Raw genomic sequence first — 22647 nt, forward strand, 5'->3', positions numbered from 1 at the left:
TGCACATTTAAAAAGTAAGACTGTAATTAAGGGGAAAAATATTAGTTTGGCACAAAAAATACTGTTCAGTACCTGTTACCACAAATGGCAAATCTCTCAGTCACATGGAAGTAAGTTAGCATTGCAAGTTCAAACTGAGCATTTGAATGTCGTAGAATGGGGACTTCCTAAATAGCATGGCTATTGGTGCCAGATTAGCTGGTCTGAATATGTTAGAAATGACTAATCTAATAAGATTTTCATTCAAAACCATCTTTTGGGTTAATTGATAATGGTTCAGAAAAAGAGAAAACATGCGATTCTGTCAAGAAAAATACCTTGTTGTCAGGAGTCAGACAAGAATGGGAAGATTGGCTCGAGAGAATATTAGGGAAGACGTAGTCCAAATAGCCACTCATTACAACCAAGGTAAGTATAATACCATGTCAGAACATGTAATACATTGAAATTCAAGTGGATGGGCTACAGTGAAAGACAATAGTGTGTCAGTTAACCCCTTTCCAGACTACTGTTGCAAATTTGTCCCAAATCAATTTGGGTCTTAATATCCAGTAATGCTGATAGATGTACACCATCATCATCATTGGAAGCATTTAGATTATGATTCATTTATGCACATTTGAATGGTAGATAACTTAATTCATGCTTATTATATCTGCTATCGTTATGATATAATGGATTTAATGTTGGCTTTCTTTTGAGTTCTGTATTCTCAGTGTTTAGTTGTAGCTTTAGTTATTCCATGTTTCTGTTCTGTCATTTGTCAAGTCTCCTAAGCTCCTTAGCCTTGTTCCCCACTCAGCTGCCATTGTTCAGTTGATTGTAAACACCTGGTTTCCATGTCACTAATCACACCTCCACAGTACTTAAGCTCCCTGCTGGATTCTGCTGTCATCCTTGCCCTGGTCTATTGTAAGTTCCTGCTTTTTCCATAATTAAATTTTCACCAACATCTACAATGCACCTTACATTATCCTGTTTCCAATTGGGTCCTCAAAAACAAAATGTGACAGCTATATTTAAATTACCAATCCTTGCTTTAACATCTGCTTGACAGCAAAAACATGAAATAATTTATTTTTAATATAATTTTAAAGAGATTTGGGCTGTAAGGGGCTAGGAATAGGGAACTCACAACAACACACTGGTAAAATGTCTGGTCAGATGAGTCTCAATTTCAACTCTGCCATAAACAACATGAAAGCACGGCTCTGTTCTGGCTTGAATGAGCAGTTCAGGTGCATGCTGCTGGTGTAAGAGTGTGGAGGATATTTTCTTGACACACTTTTTACATTACAGCTTACCTGAGTATAGCTGCTGACCATATATATCCCTTACTAATCACATTTTCTGGTGGCTACTTCAAACAGGAAAAATTACCACCAAGTCACAAAGCTCAAACCATCTTGAACTGGTTTCATATAAGTGGCTATGAGTTCATTGTGCTCCAATGGCCTCCAATGATTTAATGTGGAGTTTAAAGCTTACAACTAAAATTTGTTGCACCTTAGATAATAAAATACACAAGAATAAACACCATAAATTGCAAATAAACAGACATTTCATTAATATCAATAGATGTATTTGTCAGAATTGCTGAAACCTGCTGTCAACAGACAGCCTTCACCACAATAAGCAGTTTGCTTGCTCAGTGTAGACATCTTTGCAAATCTATGACTGCTAAGAGAATAAATGTAACAGACAGTGATTATGGGTTATTATGCATTTATTGCAAACATTTAGAGTACTGTTATGTTGGGTTTTAACTGCAATAAAATATGAAGGGGGACTATGCAGTGACATGGTATGTTGAGGAGCAACATGGACTTTCAGCAGCAACAAGAATGCTAAGTGGACTGCAGAAAAATTCTTTTTTGTATTCTTTTGAGGTTTAAAACTTTATTTGCCATCTAATGTATAAGATTTAGAAATATTGGCAGCCTGTTGGAAGTCTGCCAGAAGAGTAGGAATGATTATGGTCTCAAAAATAAGTGGTTGCAGTAATCATCAACTAACTTCCTGTCTTCGTCTCTAAACTACCTGAAAATGATGTCTGGGGGTACATTTTGTGGTATAATTGCAACCACCTTATGCAAAGCACTACTATTATAAGCTTAACAATGCTAACAGGGTTAGATGTGCCAACTGTGCTAACCATGCTAACCACATTAATGGCTAATATAAGTTGTTAAACGTGTTTTATTATATGAGTCTCCTCGTTTAAGGAACTTTTTGGTGTTACTTCTATCTGTCTTCTACATACTTACAGTAGATACTCTGCTCATGAAAAATAAATGATTGTTAATGGCTTGTTAAATGACACCTAACAAGTAATTATGTCACTAAATGTAATAACTTTCACTTCCTCCCAAAATCTTTGGAACTGCAAGCAGCAGCAGCTTTTTTTAAAAACTACACCCAGTTTTGAAGACCATTAGTTCTGCCCTGGGCTCCTCACTCTTTGCAAGCATGAAGGAATCATTCTGATATTTATCAAGTAACTGTCAATGTTATGAATATAACTGGGCATAGAAACATTAAGCAGCAAAGTTGACAGTGTATGTCTTGCTCATTAATATTAGCTTAAAAAAGCTTGTACCATGTATTTAAATCAGCTGATATTTAAACTCATACACTTGCATCTGATCAGAAACAAATAACCTGGATCACAACACCTCTAGATGGAAGCTGCAGATTTGTTGCAAGGAAAAAAGGTTGTATTTGAGAACATGAACTGAAAGAGGAATTGTTCTGCAGAGCATTATGCCCACAGGGAAGCATGGTGAGAACTTTCAAGCCTGGCTGCTCTTTAGAGGTGAAAACCTTGCCCAGAATGTACTCTACCTAGATCAAGCAGAGATGGCCTTTCATTATTTTTGACATGATGCAACCCCCTGGTTTGGATCAATGCAGAGAAGGATCCAAAGAAAGGAAAGATAATGAGCTTAAAATGCACCTAAGGCTTTGCAAGGAGTACTTGAAGACCAAGGAACAAGGACTGCTGATTGTCACAAATGTTGGTCTACAAATGACTAATGTCACATTTGTCAGAACTTTTATTTGTGTGTTTGAGCTGATCTTTGAATTACAAAAGAATAAACTGATCACCATGACAAAAGGTGAATGTAATTAAGTTGAAAAAAGTAACATTTATATTTTATCACTGTATATATTATATCACTATATATTACTGTTGAGTGTACAGCATGTATATGCTTCCCTACATTTGTTTTGCAGGATTACTTTTACAGCATAAGGGGCTCTAGTCTGCAGCACTACAGTCACTACAGTGTTACACGTGCAAGCCCAAGCAAAGGTCATCTAACCATTTGGTGCTGATAAGAGCTCTTCTGAGATGGAAAGTGTTAGTAAAATATGTGGTTGAGAGACTGAGAATGGAGGGTGTATTTAGGCATTAGAGCATGTAGAGAGTGTCAGAAGCACAGCTCCATGGGGAGCTCTAATGCTGAAAGGTTGTAACATTAGATACAGTGGCAGCAGACGTTCAGCACTTGTTTTGTGGGAAAACCTCTCCAAAGGTGCCAGACTGTGATGGTGGTGCAGCATAATCAACATAATTAACAGGTTATTACTATCCCCTAGTGACAACAGTTTTATATAAAGTGGTCTGGCAAATCAAACCATACGAGCTGTGAGGGGAATCAGACTAAGTAAAGCTGTTAAAACATTCTATAATGGAATAACAAAGGGGCAAACATTACCCAGCACCGTGAGGACTGCAATCTCACTCTCCCTCTCCCCCACCATGTTAGTGGCAACGCAAATGTACTTTCCCACGTCGCTCTTCCTGGTGTTGGTGATCATAAGCTTGCCGCTCCGGATCTAGAAGAGAGAAGCAGAAAACAATGTTTGCACAGTTGTATTTGCGTATCATCTGAGTGTGTACAGTGTTGGTTTTGCACCATGTTTATAATGCATGTAAGAATTTGTCTGCAAATAAAATTTTATGCAACGTTCTGCAGAAGCTCGAATTCTCATTGTGATTCCATGTTTACTTTAATGTAAGATGGCACCAGCATACAGACTCATCTTTGGCCATCTTCTCTTTGGAACTCTTTTTATGCTCTTGATAGGATGGCAGCAGAAAGAAAATCTGCACTACCTTTCAAGCTCCATGGAAGGTCACCTATTATAAAATTACATAATTCATACCCAGCACTGCACAAGAACCCTGGGAACAAAGACAGGGCCTCTTTGTAGAGATGTTCCTTAGATGTTCTGTCAGCCTGCTTTGCCTTTCCCAAACTTTTTACCCTTTCTTTTTGCATATCTGTGCACATACACACAATCCTTTTCCTTACACGTAAAAGAGGCTGAAGATTTGTGCTCTCTGCCATGCTGTTTTGAGCCATTTTCAATGTACTCTGACAAATGTCTTATGGTGTTTTGAAAAAAGAGCTGCTGCACTGATAGTCAGCAGCTAGCCAGTGTTAGAGGTGATAAACAGGAGCATTGAGTAGATACTGTAAATGGGAAACACACTGATCTCAAGACCTCGAAACAAAGGCAAGATCTACTTTTTCCATCCAGTCTTCTGAAACCTTTTCCAATGAATCAGCTTCAATTAAACTTTGAGTCTGGTTATTATGCTTTTAAGACTGCTTCTTCCCCACCTACACTTACTTTTGGAATCAAACTATTCATGTTTGCCTTGTAGAAAGGCACACAGCACAAAGTAGCTTTGCCATTTGTTAGCACGATGTCAGGGAGGCCAAGGAGGCTTGCAGGGTCACATCGAAAATTCAAGCGCTATGCGCTACATGGAACCTGGCCTGGTGCATGCTTTAAACCCACCACCTAGTAGAGAGAATACGCCATTAAATTGCTGCTGCAGGGATGAAACTAAGAGCCTCTCATTTATTGGTCAGCCTCTTCCTTTTGGCTAACCTTACAATGAAGACAGTACATGCAGTCCTGCAAGCAAATACCAACCAAGAGTGGCTTAAATGAAGCTTACTTTGAAAGTATGTCAGAAACAATATAGTTTTAAAATGGGAAATTACCAAGCTATTCTGTGACTAGTCTTTTTTCAATGCCTATCTCTAGAAAACACAAAGAGCTCAAGGTTAATGATCTGTAGATTCAGCAGCCATTCTTCTCCCTATTCAATGACATGGTGTTGGACATTTGGACTCTAATTAAGAACCTTGCAAAATGATCAAAATGTAACACTTATTTTAACACATAAAGTAAATGCAGAAAACAAATACATGGTGAAAAACCACTGACTGCAGACACAGCACAAAAAAGTGATTAAAACTTTGAATCCCACTATGCACAGTCTTAACTCATCGTCCTGCACAGTCCCCAGGAAGGAGGAGTCACAGCTGCGTGTGCATTTCCAGGCTGACGCTCCCCCTCCCAGCTGCTACTAAGAGCAGTCTCCACACAACTCACTGGCTCTGAGACCTCCTGTCCTCTTGTTCATCAAAACACTTTATGTAAGAGGTTGTGTCTGGGCAGAGACAAATGGTTTTGGATAAAACAATTTAAACTTTTGCTCATTCATTGTTGTTTGTTTGTGTGTTGTGCTAAACTGTTTGAATGCTAGCAGGTTATCTAGTGTTGATGCTATACATTTGTTTTGAGTTGTGTTTTTTAAAGTTAAGACAAACTTTATTTCAATGAGTGGTTTAAACACAACACTGATGGTAAGGCAATATAAGCCTGCTCCTTGTTACATGTGGTTTCCAATCTTTTCTCAATAAAATGCATAAAATAGGTCAACAAAGTCCTAACAACAAGTTGAATAATGTCTCTGTTAAATGCTTAATGCTTAAAGCTAAAGCTCCTCTGCAAAGACGGTAGCAAATGTTAGTTCAGCTGTATGTAAAACACAGTTCATTCTGTATGCGCTAGTGTTGGGATTATGATTATTGATTAATTAATATTTATCAATAATTATAATAAAAAAATCATAATTTGAGAAAATGTATTTCTTAACCAAAAATCCTCATTTATGAATCGAAACCAGATATGTCTTCTGGTGTTGTAATTGTGGTTCAACGCCTTTGATAATTACAACCGTTAAATACTCAGTAATAATTGATAACTATTAAAATTACTATTACCGAAACGTGGGGAACTTTAACCTTATTTTGTCTGACAAATCACTCTTGCACAAAATAAACACAAACGATTTCTCTTTATCCACATGTATCTTTATTAAATCAACAGCCTGATCCACCTCGGTATTCTGATTCAACAATCTTCACCTAATCAAACATGCAAAGTTCTACACCAAAGAGGGCAAATTGTGAGTCTAACTCCACTTTAACCTGCCATGTTAGTAGTCTATTACTCCATTAAAAAAATCATGCACTATGATGGATAGTTAACATAAACAATCAATTATCCAAAGTTATTAATTGCTAATTCTGCAAATAATGCTTTTAAAATATTATTTCATTAAAATAATATTTTATCTCTTCTGATTTTCTTTGTGCACTGGTGGTTTGAACACCTAGCAACTGTTGTTAATTAGTTTTAAAACTAAAGTGACCTCCAAACATTGGTTCTGAAACAGACATATTCAAACTTACCTATGTCATTTTATTGGCTAGGTTTATTCTTTTGTTCCCTTTTTCATAGTTTGTTAGTTTTTCTCACCTTTGCATTTGTACTTAGTACACTGTTCAAAAAAATAAAGGGAACACTTAAACAACACATTATAACCCCAAGTAAATCAAACTTCTGTGAAATCAAACTGTCCACTTAGGAAGCAACACCGATTAACGATCAATTTCACATGCTGTTGTGCAAATTGAATAGACAACAGGGGGAAAACTTTGGCAATTAGCAAGACACACTCAATAAAGGAGTGGTTCTGCAGGTGGGGACCACAAACCACTTCTCAGTACCTATGCTTTCTGGCTGATGTTTTGGTCACTTTTGAATGTTGGTGGTGCTTTCACATTCGTGGTAGCATGAGATGGACTCTACAACCCACACAAGTGGCTCAGGTAGTGCAGCTCATCCAGGATGGTACATCAATGCAAGCTGTGGCAAGAAAGTTTGCTGTGTCTGTCAGTGTAGTGTCCAGAGCCTGGAGGCGCTACCAGGAGACAGACCAGTACACCAGGAGACGTGAAGGAGGCTGTAGGAGGGCAACAACCAAGCAGCAGGACCGTTACGGAACAGGAGGAGCACTACCAGAGCCCTGCAAAATGACCTCCGGCAGGCCACAAATGTGCATGTGTCTGCACAAACGGTTAGAAACCGACTCCATGAGGATGGTATGAGGGCCCGATGTCCACAAATGGGAGTTGTGCTCACAGATCAACACCGTGCAGGACGCTTGGCATTTGCCAGAGAACACCAGGATTGGCAAATTCGCCACTGGCGCCCTGTGCTCTTCACAGATAAAAGCAGGTTCACACTGAGCACATGTGACAGATGTTACAGAGTCTGGGGACACCATGGAGAGTGATCTGCTGCCTGCAAGGTCATCCTTCAGCATGACCAGATTGGCAGTGGGTCAGTAATGGTGTGGGGTGACATTTCTTTGGAGATCCTTAGACCCCTTGTGAGACCATATGCTGATGCGGTTGGCTCTGGGTTCCTCCTAATGCAGGACAATGCCAGACCTCATGTGGCTGGAGTGTGTCAGCAGTTCCTGCAAGATGAAGACATTGAATTGAGCCCATCTGGGACATCATGTCTCGCGCCATCCACCAATGTCACGTTGCACCACAGACTGTCCAGGAGTTGCCGGATGCTTTAGTCCAGGTCTGGGAGGAGATCCCTCAAGAGACCATCCGCCGTCTCATCAGAAGCATACCAAGGCGTTGTAGGGAAGTCATATAGGCACATGGAGGTCACACACAATACTGAGCCTCATTTTGACTTGTTTTAAGGACATTACATCAAAGTTGGATCAGCCTCTAGTGTGTTTTTCCACTTTAATTTTGTGTCTGACTCCAAATCCAGGCTTCCATTGGTTAATAAATTTGATTTCCATTGATGATTTTTGTGTGCCCCTCCTTGAACCGTCACCTTAACGTGGTGGAGGGGTTTGAGTGCTCAAATGATCCTAGAGGCTATGTTGTCTGGGGCCTAAATGCCCCTGGTAGGGTCTCCCATGGCAAACAGGTTCTAGGTGATGGGTCAGACAAAGAATGGTTCAAGAACCCCTCATGAAGAACACAATATCGAGGCAAGTGACGTCGCCCGGTACGGCGGAGCCGGGGTCCCACCCTGGAGCCAGGCCTGGGGTCGGGACTCGTCGGAGAGCGCCTGGTGGCCGGGTAGCTCCTCGCGGGACCCGGCCGGGCCAAGCCCGAACGAGAGACGCGAGGCCATCCCCCAGTGGGCCCACCACCTGCAGGGGGAACCGTGAGGGACCGGTGCAAAGAGGATTGGGTGGCGGACGAAGGTGGAGACCTCAACGGCCCGATCCCCGGATGCTTAGGCTGGCTCTAGGGACGTGGAATGTCACCTCGCTGGGGGGGAAGGAGCCTGAGCTTGTGCGGGAGGTCGAGAGATATCGACTAGAAATAGTCGGGCTCGCCTCCACGCACAGCGTGGGCTCTGGAACCCATCTCCTTGAGAGGGGTTGGACTCTCTTCTACTCTGGAGTGGCCCACGGGGAGAGGCGGAGGGCTGGTGTGGGTTTGCTTGTTGCCCCCCAGCTCAGCCGTCTCGTGTTGGGGTTTACCCCAGTGGATGAGAGGGTTGTATCCCTGCGCCTTCGGGTTGGGGAGAGGTCTCTGACTATCATTTCAGCCTACGGGCCGAGTGGTAGTGCAGAGTACCCTGCCTTCTTGGCGTCCCTGTCGGGGGTGCTGGATAGTGCCCCTCCCGGGGACTCCATTATTCTGCTGGGGGACTTCAACGAGGGAACGACAGTGACACCTGGAGAGGCGTGATCGGGAGGAATGGCCTCCGCTATCTGAATCCGAGTGGTGTTTTGTTATTGGACTTCTGTGCTAGTCACGGATTGTCCATAACGAACACCATGTTCAAACATACACACCCTAGGCAGGAGGTCGATGATCGACTTTGTTGTCGTATCATCAGACCTTCGGCCGCATGTTTTGGACACTCGGGTGAAGAGAGGGGCTGAGCTGTCCACTGATCATCACCTGGTGGTGAGTTGGATCCGTTGGAGGAGGAGAAAGCCGGACAGACTCGGCAGGCCCAAGCGCATAGTGAGGGTCTGCTGGGAACGCCTGGCCAGGGATGTATTCAACTCCCACCTCCGGGAGAGCTTCGACCAGATCCCGGGGGATGTTGGAGACATAGAGTCCGAGTGGACCATGTTCTCTGCATCTATTGTCGATGCTGCTGCCCATAGCTGTGGCCGTAAGGTCTGCGGTGCCTGTCGTGGCGGCAATCCCAGAACCCGGTGGTGGACACCGGCAGTAAGGGATGCTGTTAAGCTGAAGAAGGAGTCCTATCGGCTGTGGTTGGCTTGTGGGACTCCTGAGGCGGCTGACGGGTACCGTGAGGCCAAGCGTGCTGCGGCCCGGGCTGTGGCAGAGGCAAAAACTCGGGCCTGGGAAGAGTTCGGTGAGGCCATGGAGAAGGACTACCGGTTGGCCTCGAAGCGATTCTGGCAAACCGTCCGGCGCCTCAGGAGGGGGAAGCAGTGCTTTGCCAACACTGTTTATAGTGGGGGCGGGAGACTGCTGACCTCGACTGAGGACATTATCGGGCAGTGGAAGGAGTACTTCGAGGATCTCCTCAATCCTGCCATCACGCATTCCGTGGTGGAAACAGAGGCTGGGGACTCGGGGTTGGACTCTTTCATCACCCAGGCTGAAATCACCGAGGTGGTTAAAAAGCTCCGCGGTGGCAAGGCTTCGGGGGTGGATGAGATCCGCCCTGAGTACCTCAAGTGTCTGGATGTTGTAGGGCTGTCATGGTTGACACGCCTCTTCAACATTGCGTGGCGGTCGGGGACAGTGCCTCTGGCCTGGCAGACTGGGGTGGTGGTCCCCCTTTATAAGAAGGGGGACCGGAGGGTGTGTTCCAACTACAGGGGGATCACACTCCTCAGCCTCCCTGGTAAGGCCTACGCCAGGGTATTGGAGAGGAGAGTCCGACCGATAGTCGAACCTCGGCTTCAGGAGGAACAGTGTGGTTTTCGTCCCAGCCGTGGAACACTGGACCAGCTCTATACCCTCTACAGGGTGCTCGAGGGTTCATGGGAGTTTGCCCAACCGGTTCACATGTGTTTTGTGGACCTGGAGAAGGCATTCGACTGTGTCCCTCGTGATGCCCTGTGGGGGGTGCTCCAGGAGTATGGAATCGGGGACCCTTTATTAGGGGCCATCCGGTCCCTGTACGAGCGGAGCAGGAGTTTGGTCCGCATTGCCGCCACTAAGTCGGACCTGTTCCCAGTGCATGTTGGACTCCGGCAGGGCTGCCCTTTGTCGCCGGTCCTGTTCATAACTTTTATGGACAGGATTTCTAGATGCAGCCAAGGGCCGGAGGGGGTCTGGTTTGGGGACCAGTGGATTTCGTCTCTTCTTTTTGCGGATGACGTGGTCCTGCTGGCCCCCTCTAGCCAAGACCTACAGCATGCGCTGTGGCGGTTCGCAGCCGAGTGTGAAGCGGCTGGGATGAGGATCAGCTCCTCCAAGTCCGAGGCCATGGTACTCGACCGGAAAAGGGTGGCTTGTCCTCTTCAGGTTGGAGGGGAGTTCCTGCCTCAAGTTGAGGAGTTTAAGTATCTCGGGGTCTTGTTCACGAGTGAGGGAAGAATGGAGCGGGAGATTGACAGACGGATCGGTGCAGCTGCCACAGTAATGGGGGCGCTGTGCCGGTCCATTGTGGTGAAGAGAGAGCTTAGCCGAAAAGCAAAGCCCTCAATTTACTGGTCGGTCTACGTTCCTACCCTCACCTATGGCCATGAACTTTGGGTCATGACCGAAAGAACGAGATCACGGATAAAAGCGGCTGAAATGAGCTTCCTCCGTAGGGTGGCCGGGCACTCCCTTAGAGATAGGGTGAGGAGCTCGGCCATCCGGGAGGAGCTCGGAGTAGAGCCGCTGCTCCTCCACATTGAGAGGAGCCAGTTGAGGTGGCTCGGGCATCTATACCGGATGGCTCCTGGACGCCTTCCTCGGGAGGTGTTCCAGGCACGTCCCACCGGGAGGAGGCCCAGGGGACGGCCCAGGACACGCTGGAGGGACTATGTCTCTCGGCTGGACTGGGAACGCCTTGGGCTCCACCTGGAGGAGCAGGAGGAGGTGTCTGGAGAGAGGGACGTCTGGGCGTCTCTGCTGAGTCTGCTGCCCCCGCGACCCGGTCCTGGATAAGCGGAAGACGACGAACGAACGAACGAACGAACGAACGAACGAACGAACAATTTTTGTGTGATTTTGTTGTCAGCACATTCAACTTTGTACAGAACAAAGTATCCAATGGGAATATTTCATTCATTCAGATATAGGGTGTGTTATTTGAGTGTTTGCTAAATTTTTTACTGAAAAAACCCAAAAGATCAGAGAGGCAGTCATCACATCCACAACAACTTCACTGCCAATGTTGTCTCCAACTAGAACTGATTTTGACAAAATTTCCCAATTTCACCAAATAAACTACAAAATCTTAGAAGAAATCATAAAGCAACTAGGCTCTTCTTCCTGCAGTCTCGATCTTTTACCATCTGCTTCAATTAAGAAACTTTGTCTGTCATAATGTCTGATTTAACTCAAATAATAAACACATCCCTTTTGTCAGGTGTTTTCCCCCAGGCCCTGAAAACAGCAATTATCAAACCTCTATTGAAAAAGAGCAATTTGGACAAGCTGCTACTACAGAACTACAGGCCTATATCAAACCTCAACAGTTAAACAATTTCCTAACAACGACCAACCGCTTTGACGTCTTCTAATCAGGCTTCCGTGCTTACCACAGTACAGAGACTGCTCTTGTCAAGGTGTTCAATGACATCCGTATAAATGCAGACTGTGGAAGAACCACAGTGCTGGTATTATTGGACCTTAGTGCAGCATTCGACACTGTTGATCACTCCATTTTATTGGAGCGCCTGGAAAACTGGGTCGGCGTTTCTGGTACAGCACTCAACTGGTTTAAATCCTGCTTGAGGGACAGGGACTTTTTTGTGTCAGTAGGTAACTTTACTTCAGAGTGCACAAAAATCATGTGGCAGGGTAGTTTCGTTGAATGCCAAGATAAAGAGTTAAACTAAAGTATTTTAACTTTACGATGAATTATTTTGTTAATAAATTCTTATTTTGGAGAGAAGTTGTTTGTGTTTTTTCTGTATATGTGTGCAAGGCTTGCAGTTTGAGAGGACCAGTGCATGAATTCACTCCAGCTATTGTTCTATAAAACAACAGCTCACCAGGCAGGTATTCATAAAACAATAACTGACAGAGACTGAGAGCGGTTTGGCTATTAATTCCTGATATTCAGGTGGTTCCCCTGAATTTTGATCTAAATTACTAACATTGTTATTGCTTTTATCACTTATTAATAGTTATTCATAGCCAAACCAAACCTATTGTTGCACAACAACACACAGAAGCATATAACTAAAATAGAAGATAATAGTTTTCAATTATTTTTTAAAAAATGCAGATGGTTGAACCATGCTGGTTATAGCATCATGCTGAGGGAATATACAGGGGTTGGACAATGAAACTGAAACACCTGTCATTTTAGTGTGGGAGGTTTCAATGCTAAATTGGACCAGCCTGGTAGCCAGTCTTCATTGATTGCACATTGCACCAGTAAGAGCAGAGTGTGAAGGTTCAATTAGCCGGGTAAGAGCACAATTTTGCTCAAAATATTGAAATGCACACTAGAGGCTGACATTTCTTCGGGAGTCCCACGGGTCACGGGATTCCCACGGGAATCCCGCGGGACGGGAGACAGCATCAGTAAAGATCACGTGATTGGGACGGTACAGGATAAAAAATTAACGGGAGCAGACGGGAGCGGGAGCTAACCAATAGGAGGGAAAATAAACTAGGATCAATTGTCTTTGGAAATGTAAAATAGAGACTTTGTTATAAACTTTAAGAAAAAAAAACTTGAATTGATGCCGCCATTGTGTAGTTATCACCAAACTTCAAGAGAGTTGAATGTAGCGGCGTTAACACGCAGTCTGCTGCTTGTAAAACGGGTTTAGTCGTAATCAAGTTCACCAGTGATTAAGGGACACTTGTAAAACAGATTCTGGATTAAATCAGTCCTGCATCTCTTCATTCATCAAACCAACATGTGTCAAGTCTCATCTGACCAACAAAATTGCTGCATGTGCGCTAAAGATTTAAGAAGTAAGGTACGGAAGCCCGTGAGGGGACATGGGGAAATGTATTTATTTTGCATCCCCACGCAATACTTTTGCGTTCAGCATTTTGGAACAGCAGCACAGATGACAAACTGCTCATAAAACAAACACTGATATGTGATTGGTATGGTTTATTTGTCATATGCAGGTTAACACACAGTAAACAATGCGATTAAATGCTTAGGATAAGAAGAACCGTTCAAATCACGATAAAAACAAAAACACTAATGGCATACAAAAAAAAGTACACATCATGCAGCAGTACTAAGCAAACAAAGTGTCACAGATGTGGTTTCGTGCAGTTTTATTGTTCAGTAGTTTGTTTGACAGCTTGTGGAAACTGTCTTTTAGTCTGATTTGAAGATAATTTTATTTAAGGCTGATTTCAAAATAAAACTCAATAAATCTCAAAACGGGTGTAGTGTTTGTTTCATTTTTGCAGTTATCTGGTTTGGAAACTATCCCACAAAGTATTGTGAAATAACGCAAAGACTATTGTGTGAGAACGTAAAAAGAGAAAAATTCCCCCATGTCCCCTCGCAGACTCCGTATAGAAAGGCTTCATCAAGGGAAGATATTAAATAAATATGTTGTGAAATAGAAAAAAATTGAATGTACCATTAAATGTACAATTTATTTAATACATCATTAAATATTAAGTGTACCACTAATTATGTCATGTCGTCTTTAAAATTATACTTAATTATTCAGTGGCACATTTAATTGCATAATATTCCATTTCATGACATAATGGTACATTTATTGTTTCTAATGATGTATTAAATAAATAAATGGTACCTTTAATTTAATGGCACATTTAATGTTACATTTCTTTCATGTTACATTTACTTCGCTTATGGGACGTTCACAACATTTATTTATTTAATGATGATTTTATTGTACTAATTTTGTCCAGTTTGACCCTCCATTCTTGATGCCTGTATAGGAGGTCAAGTCAGAATTTAAATAAGGTGTTCTGGAGCAGACACACATCTTAAACTTGCAGGGAAGGGGTCCCTGAGGACCAGGGCTGTGAACCATTGAGGTACAGTTTCTTAATTGTGAAGGTAATACCTTTTTGCCCTTTTGTTCAACAAGTACAGTTCTCTTACTAGGTGCATTTTTCTTTCGTTCCAGCAACTTGAAACATAAAAGTGATGTCATTGTTCAAAGGAAACAATCACTTAATAAATAAGTAAAATACAACTATGTACATTTTGTTTATTCAGCTAAGATAGGCATGGTCTGTTTCCTTGTTTGGTATTTTATTATTTCTTCATTATTATTCTTTTTACTTTAACTGGCCTTTACTACAGCTAAAAACAGGGACCTAACTGGTCCTTCAAAGAAAGAAATTGCCAAAAGACTAAATGAAAAAAACAAAAACGGGAGTGGCACAGGAGTGGGAGTCATTCTGAATGGGAGCGGGATGGGAGTGGGAGTCAATTTACCAGGAGTGGGACGGGACAGGATTTTTTTCATTATGCTGGCCTGGGATTGGGATGGGACAAGACATTTTTCTGTGGGAGCGGGATGGGACAGGAGAGAAAATCCATTCCCGTGTCACCCTCTAATGCACACAACATTATGGGTGACATACCAGAGTTCAAAAGAGGACAAATTGTTGGTGCACGTCTTGCTGGCGCATCTGTGACCAAGACAGCAAGTCTTTGTGATGTATCAAGAGCCACGGTATCCAGGGTAATGTCAGCATACCACCAAGAAGGACGAACCACATCCAACAAGATTAACTGTGGATGCAAGAGGAAGCTGTCTGAAAGGGATGTTCGGGTGCCAACCCGGATTGTATCCAAAAAACATAAAACCATGGCTGCCCAAATCACGGCAGAATTAAATGTGCACCTCAACTCTCCTGTTTCCACCAGAACTGTCCATCGGGCTGCTATAGCCAAACCTTTGGTCACTCATGCCAATGCCAAACGTCGGTTTCAATGGGTCAAGGAACGCAAATCTTGGGATGTGGACAATGTGAGACATGTATTGTTCTCTGATGAGTCCACCTTTACTGTTTTCCCCACATCCGAGAGAGTTACAGTGTGGAGAAGCCCCAAAGAAGCATACCACCTAGACTATTGCATGCCCAGAGTGAAGCATGGGGGTGGATCAGTGATGGTTTGGGCTGCCATATCATGGCATTCCGTAGGCCCAATACTAGATGGGTGCGTCACTGCCAAGGACTACCGAACCATTCTTGAGGACCTTGTGCATCCAATGGTTCAAACATTGTATCCTGAAGGCGGTGCACCAATACACACAGCAAGACTGGTGAAAGATTGGTTTGATGAACATGAAAGTGAAGTTGAACATCTCCCATGGCCTGCACAGTCACCAGATCTAAATATCATTGAGCCACTTTTGGGTGTTTTGGAGGAGCAAATCAGGAAACGTTTTCCTCCAGCAGTATCACATAGTGACCTGGCCACTATCCTGCAAGGAGAATGGCTTAAAATCCCTCTGACCACTGTGCAGGACTTGTATATGTCATTCCCAAGACGAATTGATGCTGTATTGGCCGCAAAAGGAGGCCCTACACCATACTAATAAATTATTGTGGTCTAAAACCAGGTGTTTCCGTTTCATTGTCCAACCCCTGTATTTATTCAGCTGGGACAGATGAAGGTGTAGGGCTGCAAATGCTTTCTGATCTTAACAGTAATTTGCTGACCATGTTTTCAATTCTTCCTGGATCTTCAGTAGGTCAAAGTTTTAAATAACAAAAGATACACCCAAGAGACACCCATTTAATCTACACTCCACAGAGATAACAAGTTTCAGGTTTAGAGATGGGCCACTAAAAACATTTTTTCAATAAAATGGTGTAACAATCAAGGGTGCGTGTTTCTCTCTATTCACAAAATTTTAAAACTGTCTACTTGTTCATCTAATCAGACTGAGTTAGAACAATTGTGGCAATTAGTTACAGACATATCCCAAAAGCTTTGCAGCTGTAATTGCAACAAAGAATAGTTCTGCAAAGCACTGATTCTTGGCGGCTGAATACACATGCCATGTCACACTTGTCAGACTTTATTTTGAGAAAACAAATGTTAAAAACCATGTAGCATTTTCCTTCCAAGTCCATGATAGTGAAAACCCAAGACCGAGCTTTCTAGGATTGCCAACTGAGTATTTTTCCGGAAAATTATTACTACAAATTATTACTATTTCATCATGTTGATCTTACTAATGTTGCTTTCTATTTTCACCTCTGCCCTGCAATGTTTGCTGCAATTGCAGCTGCATTATTGCATTATTAATGGCTTCTAGTTTTCCATTGCAAAGAATTCCCTTTTTGTCACAGAGACGTAAATTATGTTTCTGAAACTGAAACAATATATTTTAATGTGATTACTTTGTTATAATCTTGAATGGACTTTGGAAAGCCACTGTGCTTGAATCTATTTTTGCACAAATCAATAAAACATAGTATTCCCAAAAAACATTAGCTAACACCATATGTGTTTAAAATTCTTAATTCTATTGTGTATCCTAATTTTATCTTCAGACTCACATTATTAAGTGAAAGCCCCGGATAACATTGAAAGCAACCATGAATTTTTGTGGTGCACTCCCTTGGTTTCCATGCAGTCCAAAATGTCTTTGAGTGAGCACTACTTGCAAAGACCAATTTCCAAACAGAAAAAGATTATTAGGGAGGACAGAGTCAGGCACGTGGAGAGTACAAAGCAAAAGGCAGCCTTTGTATTTCCCTCTGTGAAGCCTTCCCCCACCAGCTCTGATCTGGTCCTCTTCTTAAATCAGAGGTAGCTGCTCTGTCCATCACAGTCCCCCAGAGAGCCTCTACCTGTCACTTTGAACAAACAGGAGCTTTGAGTCCATTCCTGCTTGTCCCCAGGAGCATGCACATTCTTATAAACAAATCTAAGGCAAGAGTGTGCATGGCCAGAGATAGACAAATACATAAATCAATCTTATTTGCTTATACCTTGTTCTGTTCTTCAGTAAAATGAATAAACAACAGATTGATGCTTGCCATAATATAGACCAAGTTGCATGTTGATGTTTTTTTTTGTATTTTGCTATTATTTTGTATGGTTATTTTCCAGGTATTTAGGGCTACACCGAATACAGTTTTTATTTTATTTAAACGCCTACTGTATCATAGTTGCATTTTATGTGATCGTATTCCTCTTCTTTTTGGCTGTAGGGTAATAAAAAGGAATTTAATTTCAATGAAAAAGAATAGAAATGTCTACCTCATGGCAAAGTTTTGAACAAAAGCTGAATAAAAAGTATTTCCAGTGACTGTGAGACTACATATATAATTGACAAAAATATATATATATTAAGCTTATTTCATGATTTTGTTTTATGTTGATTTAAACAAATACAGTTCTTGTTGGAAGTTTACATTATTGTCATGATTGTCATATTAGGCAAAGACATTTAATGCATTTTATTTGAAGCCTTTACTCAAGAACAATAGGTTTTAAAATGATTTGGATGCAAGATGTTGTCTAACTCACACAGGGTGGGTCACAATTACAAATATAACCATAGATATATACATATATCCCAACTAATTAGGGTGGCAATGATTAGCCGACATTACAATGTCAAGTATAAAAAAAATGTCAGCACAATATTTTATTGTTGATGAGCTGCATAGTGTTGTTTTAATTGCAATGCACTACACAAAGTCGTGAGGACAGATTGTTTCCTTTGTCTGCCAGCACCACAGAGCTGTGTGCAAACTCTCAATGGGTGGGTTTTGTTTAGCTATCAGCAAGGTCCTGGAATCATTCTGGTTGGACATTTAATCAAATATCTTGGCAAAAATTCTAGAGCTCATTTAAATCTGTTTGTTTTCTGTTAACAGTTTTCATGTGTATTTGGAATCGTTGTCCTGTTGATACAACTAGCTGTTTTAAAGTTCCAACTGTTTAGCCGTTAATTTGAGGTAAAGATTTTGAGGTAGTCTTTACATCCCCCGAATTGTTAATGTCTCAGTATTAAGGCCCTCAGCATGATGTTACCACCATTTTAAAAAAATATAATGTGTAATTTCATTGTTATGCAGATGATATCAGATTTATTTACCTTTAAAATCTGGTGGACCCCATTGTATGCAGACTTTGCAGAAATGTTTACTAGATGTTAAAACATGTACAAAGCTGAACTTCCTCTGTTTGAATAAAAAGAAAATAGAGGTTACTGGGTTCGGGAAAAAATTCAATTTGTATAGCCCATAGACCTATCCCAAATGTTTAAAAGGAAGTATAATAGGTCACCTTTAAGAATCGTGGGTTTATTTTTGATAATAACTTTAAATTTAACAGACAGGTCAATGCAGTAGTCCAGTCTAGTATTTATCATCTGGGGCTGATTAGCAAAGTCAAGCCTTATCTTCCTCACGATGCCCTTGAAAGGGTCATTCCTGCTTTTATCTTTTCTAGACTGGACTACTGCAACTCCCTTTAGAGTGGGATAGACCAGTCTCTCCTCCACCATCTCCAGCTGATCCAAACTTAGGTTGCCGCATATTAACGGGGACAAGATGATTTCAGCACATTACCCCAATATTGTGTTCCTTTTACTGGCTGCCTGTTTCATTTAAAATAGTTTTTAAAATTTTTATCTTGGTTTTTAAATGTTATAATGGTCCTCCTTATCTGTCTGAGCTCCTACATAGTTATTATCCTTGTAGAGCTCCGATATCCAAAGATCAAATGCTCTTGTGGCTCCTAGTCCTTAATTTGTGACTAGGGAAGACAGAGTCATTTCAGCTGCAGCTCCTAAACTCTGGAACGGTCTTCCTCTTTCTTTGAGGTCTGCCAGAACTCTTAATGAATTTGAAATCTCTTAAAAACTCACCTTTTTCACACTGGCATTTAACCCCAGAGAGTCAGTGCCTGCACTGTCTTTTGTCATTTATTGTTTATTTTAATGTTTTTGTTGTATTGTTATTGCTTAATGCTTTTATTATCATGCATTTACAATGCTTCATAAATGTTTTGATTGACTGATTTTGATTTGGTGCTCTGACAGGACGATGATCCAGAGAAAACATCAAAACTAGTTTTGGAATGGATAATGCAGACTAACGCTTAGTGTAAGCTTATTGTTTACTCCCCAAAGCCCTGACATTTGTGCTTAAAAGCCATATCCTATCCAGGAAAGCACCAAATTTAAGTCACAACCTCTCAAAGAAGAGTGGTCAAATATCTGGAAAGAATTATGCCTTTTTGAAGGCTGCAAAAACGGTGTGGTTTGGTAGCAAACTGCTAAGAGACATTTATGTAGTATATATGCCCGTATGTATACCAATGCTTTGTTGATTACAGTAATCAATAATATTTTCCAACTTGCGCAAACTTTCTGAAAACCACTAAACTAGTATGTTGGATAAGCATTCCTAGAAAGGAGTAATTTGAATTCTTGAAAAAAGGATTTATGCCAATGAAAAGTGTTTGTAAGCTAGAACTGTAAGGCCCTGATCATCAAAGATCCCAAATAAGAGAGTGCTAAACTGCTTGCATAAAAAAAAAAATGTCATGTGCGTGCGATTTTTAAATATTGCACGTGCAATGGATAACAGGTGCAAAAGAGGTGCAGACCGCATGTACTACTGGCTGGCTGCCCCCCAGTGAAACAAGAGGAAAAGCGAACAAATGCTGTGGAGCTTAAAACATGCAGGGGTTGCATCATTATGAGTGATCCAGTCCAGTGATCTGATTTTTTCCTTCTGTTCCATTCAGCTCCTGCTTTTCTGGATTGTTACAGTTTGTTAACCTTTCTTGTCACTATTTACAGCAGCTGGTTTGTCATCCCAGCCTCTGCCCTGGCGAGATTATTTCTACTCTCTGTTCATTTGCGCAGGGCACCTCTGAATGCATAATTGTGCATGCCGAAGAATGAGTTTCAAGTTGTTCTGCAAACAGATGCTTTATGTTTGTGGTCCAGGTGGACCCAGTGAGGCAAAGGCTGCTTAGCCTTAAATTAGAATGATGGATCACAGGCCATTGTACAGGAGGACAGAGCTGTGTCCAAAGTAGCGCTCGCCCTCCGCCAATTACTGCACACGTGGGGCAACTGGTCAGTGCTGACAACACCACAGGAGGACGCACAACTTGTAAACCGTGTTGCTGGCTTGTGGCTTAGAAATTGTTAAGTCAATATTAACAATAAAAAAGACAAATATGTCTGTTAATTAATTTATTAGAGGTTTTCCTCCCTTGAACTTTTGATTATTTTTGGAGACTCACCGTGATCTTTCTTCTTTTTTTTTTATATATCTTATAAAAATTTTAAGTTTATCATAAACAGCCACGATATTTAAGCCAGAATGTAAGATTAGCAAGATAAATAAAGTTTATTGTAGGAGCTGGCTATCTGTATGTTATAGTTTTGCTAATTTTAAAACATGAAATCACATAACTATCCTGCAAAGAATATAAATCGAACATTTGTTTACATAAAAATAAATTATTTTCCAATTTTTGTACTGAATATGTTTTGTTTGTTTTGCCAATATTTAAGCAATATACAATGTGTTTGATTGTCTAAAGGGCTGCATGGTGGCGCAGTTGGCAGCACTGTTGCCTTGCAGTAAGAAGGTCCTGGGTTTGACTCCCAGCTGGTGGGTCTTTCTGCATGGAGTTTGCATGTTTTCCCTGTGCATGTGTGGATTCTCACTCTGGTTTCCTCCCACAGTCAAAAAACATGACTGTTAAATAAATCGGAGTCTCTAAAATGCCCTTAGGTGTGCATGGTTGTTTTTCCTGTATGTCTCTGTGTTGCCCTGCAATGAACTGGCGACCTGTCCAGGGCGTACCCTGACTCTCGCCCGTAGACTGCTGGACATAGACACCAACTCCCTCGTGACCCACTATGGAATAAGCGGTATGGAATATGAATGAATGAATGTTTAAATTGTTGTTTGGTGACACAAGATAATTTTTTACTGTATAAACCCTTATAATGACTTTATTTCTTTCCTATTAATTATGTTATCACCATTAAACCATAGTAGGCCCTTTACATGATGTGCAATTACAAGTTACAGAGTGTGCACGCTTCTCTGGCGGATGATCAGTTAGGTGCGTGCTTCGCCATGATCAGGTTTGTGCTTCAGCAGCAGATCCACTAACAGCAATGGTGTGTTGGAATGATCCAGACGCAAGGAAAAAGTGTTGCAAGGAGTTTTATCTTAGAAGATGTGTAATAGCTTCTGTTTGTAATAGGCTCCAAATCGGACCTTAGATAATCCTACATAGAATCCTATATTCTCATCTATTTTTATTATTTTGATTTTTGACAAGGCAAATCTGTTGACACATGTACAGATGAATCTCTCTCCTCGTCATCTGTCATTTTATCTTTGTCTCCTTCTCGCCACAGTGACAGCAGACATTTATGCGTGCCAGTTAGTGCCTGCATTTCAAACGTACTAAATCTAGATGCAAGAACAGCACCGCAATCCATTTCTGGTTTGATAAATTGCATTGTGTGTCGTAAAGGATTACACTTGCATATCCCCTTCCCATAATTTTGCATGTTTGGGTCATTATCATATGTTTTACATATTCATGAAGGTAAACACGCTAAAACGTTTGTGCCTGCTCTTCCGTTGATTTTACACACACACTCCGATTATCACCAGGGTTCTAGATCAGCTTTGCAGACAAAAACTGTTTTGCGTTTGGTGGTTTACACGCAAATCTTTTAAAGATCACCCTAAGTGATCATCCAACATGAAATGTGAAATCATTTAAAAGGGCTACGTCTGTTTCTAAAGTTCATGGCTACACTATATAATAGGAAAATTGTTACATAAAGTCATTTCAAAAGGCAACATAAACCACAAAAAGCAGCCATATTTAAAGAATGATGCCATTTGTTTATGTGCAAAGTCATATTTATTACTGTGATTCGTTCATCTCTGTCATCCAAGTTGGTGCCATCTCTCCTCCAGGAAATCGTGGGTTCGGGGTGTCCACGAGGGGGTTGGCACTCCAGCACCGCAGGCTCGCCAACAGCTACCATGACGTCAACAGGGTTCTGTCTGAAGTCATCCCGCAAAACTGAAAGATACACAGATAAATTAAATTTTAAAACAGAGATGAGGTTCATAATAATAGTATAAATAATTAAATAATTATAGTGTAGGTATTAAAGATATAATTTCATTGTTTTGGGCCGTTTTTGTCAGGCCACATGGAAATTTATTTTTTTATTTTTTTACTGAAACATTATTTCAGCTGAGTGCCCTTTCCTTTGTTGTAGCATGAGAAATGTAAAAGGTAAAAAAAAAAAAAAAAAACATCTAGCCACAATGTCCTGACTATTTTACCTACTTGAATAGATTCATACTCCGT

General features: G+C 41.5%; 1 protein-coding gene across 1 annotated transcript in view; it reads right to left on the bottom strand.

The window, feature by feature from the left end:
* Positions 1 to 22647, bottom strand: part of LOC124876269 (roundabout homolog 1-like) — a 155399-nt gene that overhangs the window by 24631 nt on the left and 108121 nt on the right. The window contains exons 3-4 of the mRNA XM_047378911.1: positions 22196 to 22353; positions 3723 to 3843 (exon numbers count right to left, since the gene is read on the bottom strand). Of these exons, the coding sequence (XP_047234867.1) occupies positions 3723 to 3843; positions 22196 to 22353 (279 nt within the window). The remainder of the gene's footprint in view (positions 1 to 3722; positions 3844 to 22195; positions 22354 to 22647) is intronic.

This window comes from Girardinichthys multiradiatus, chromosome 11 (genome assembly GCF_021462225.1).
Source record: "Girardinichthys multiradiatus isolate DD_20200921_A chromosome 11, DD_fGirMul_XY1, whole genome shotgun sequence".
Taxonomy (NCBI): Eukaryota; Metazoa; Chordata; class Actinopteri; order Cyprinodontiformes; family Goodeidae; genus Girardinichthys; species Girardinichthys multiradiatus.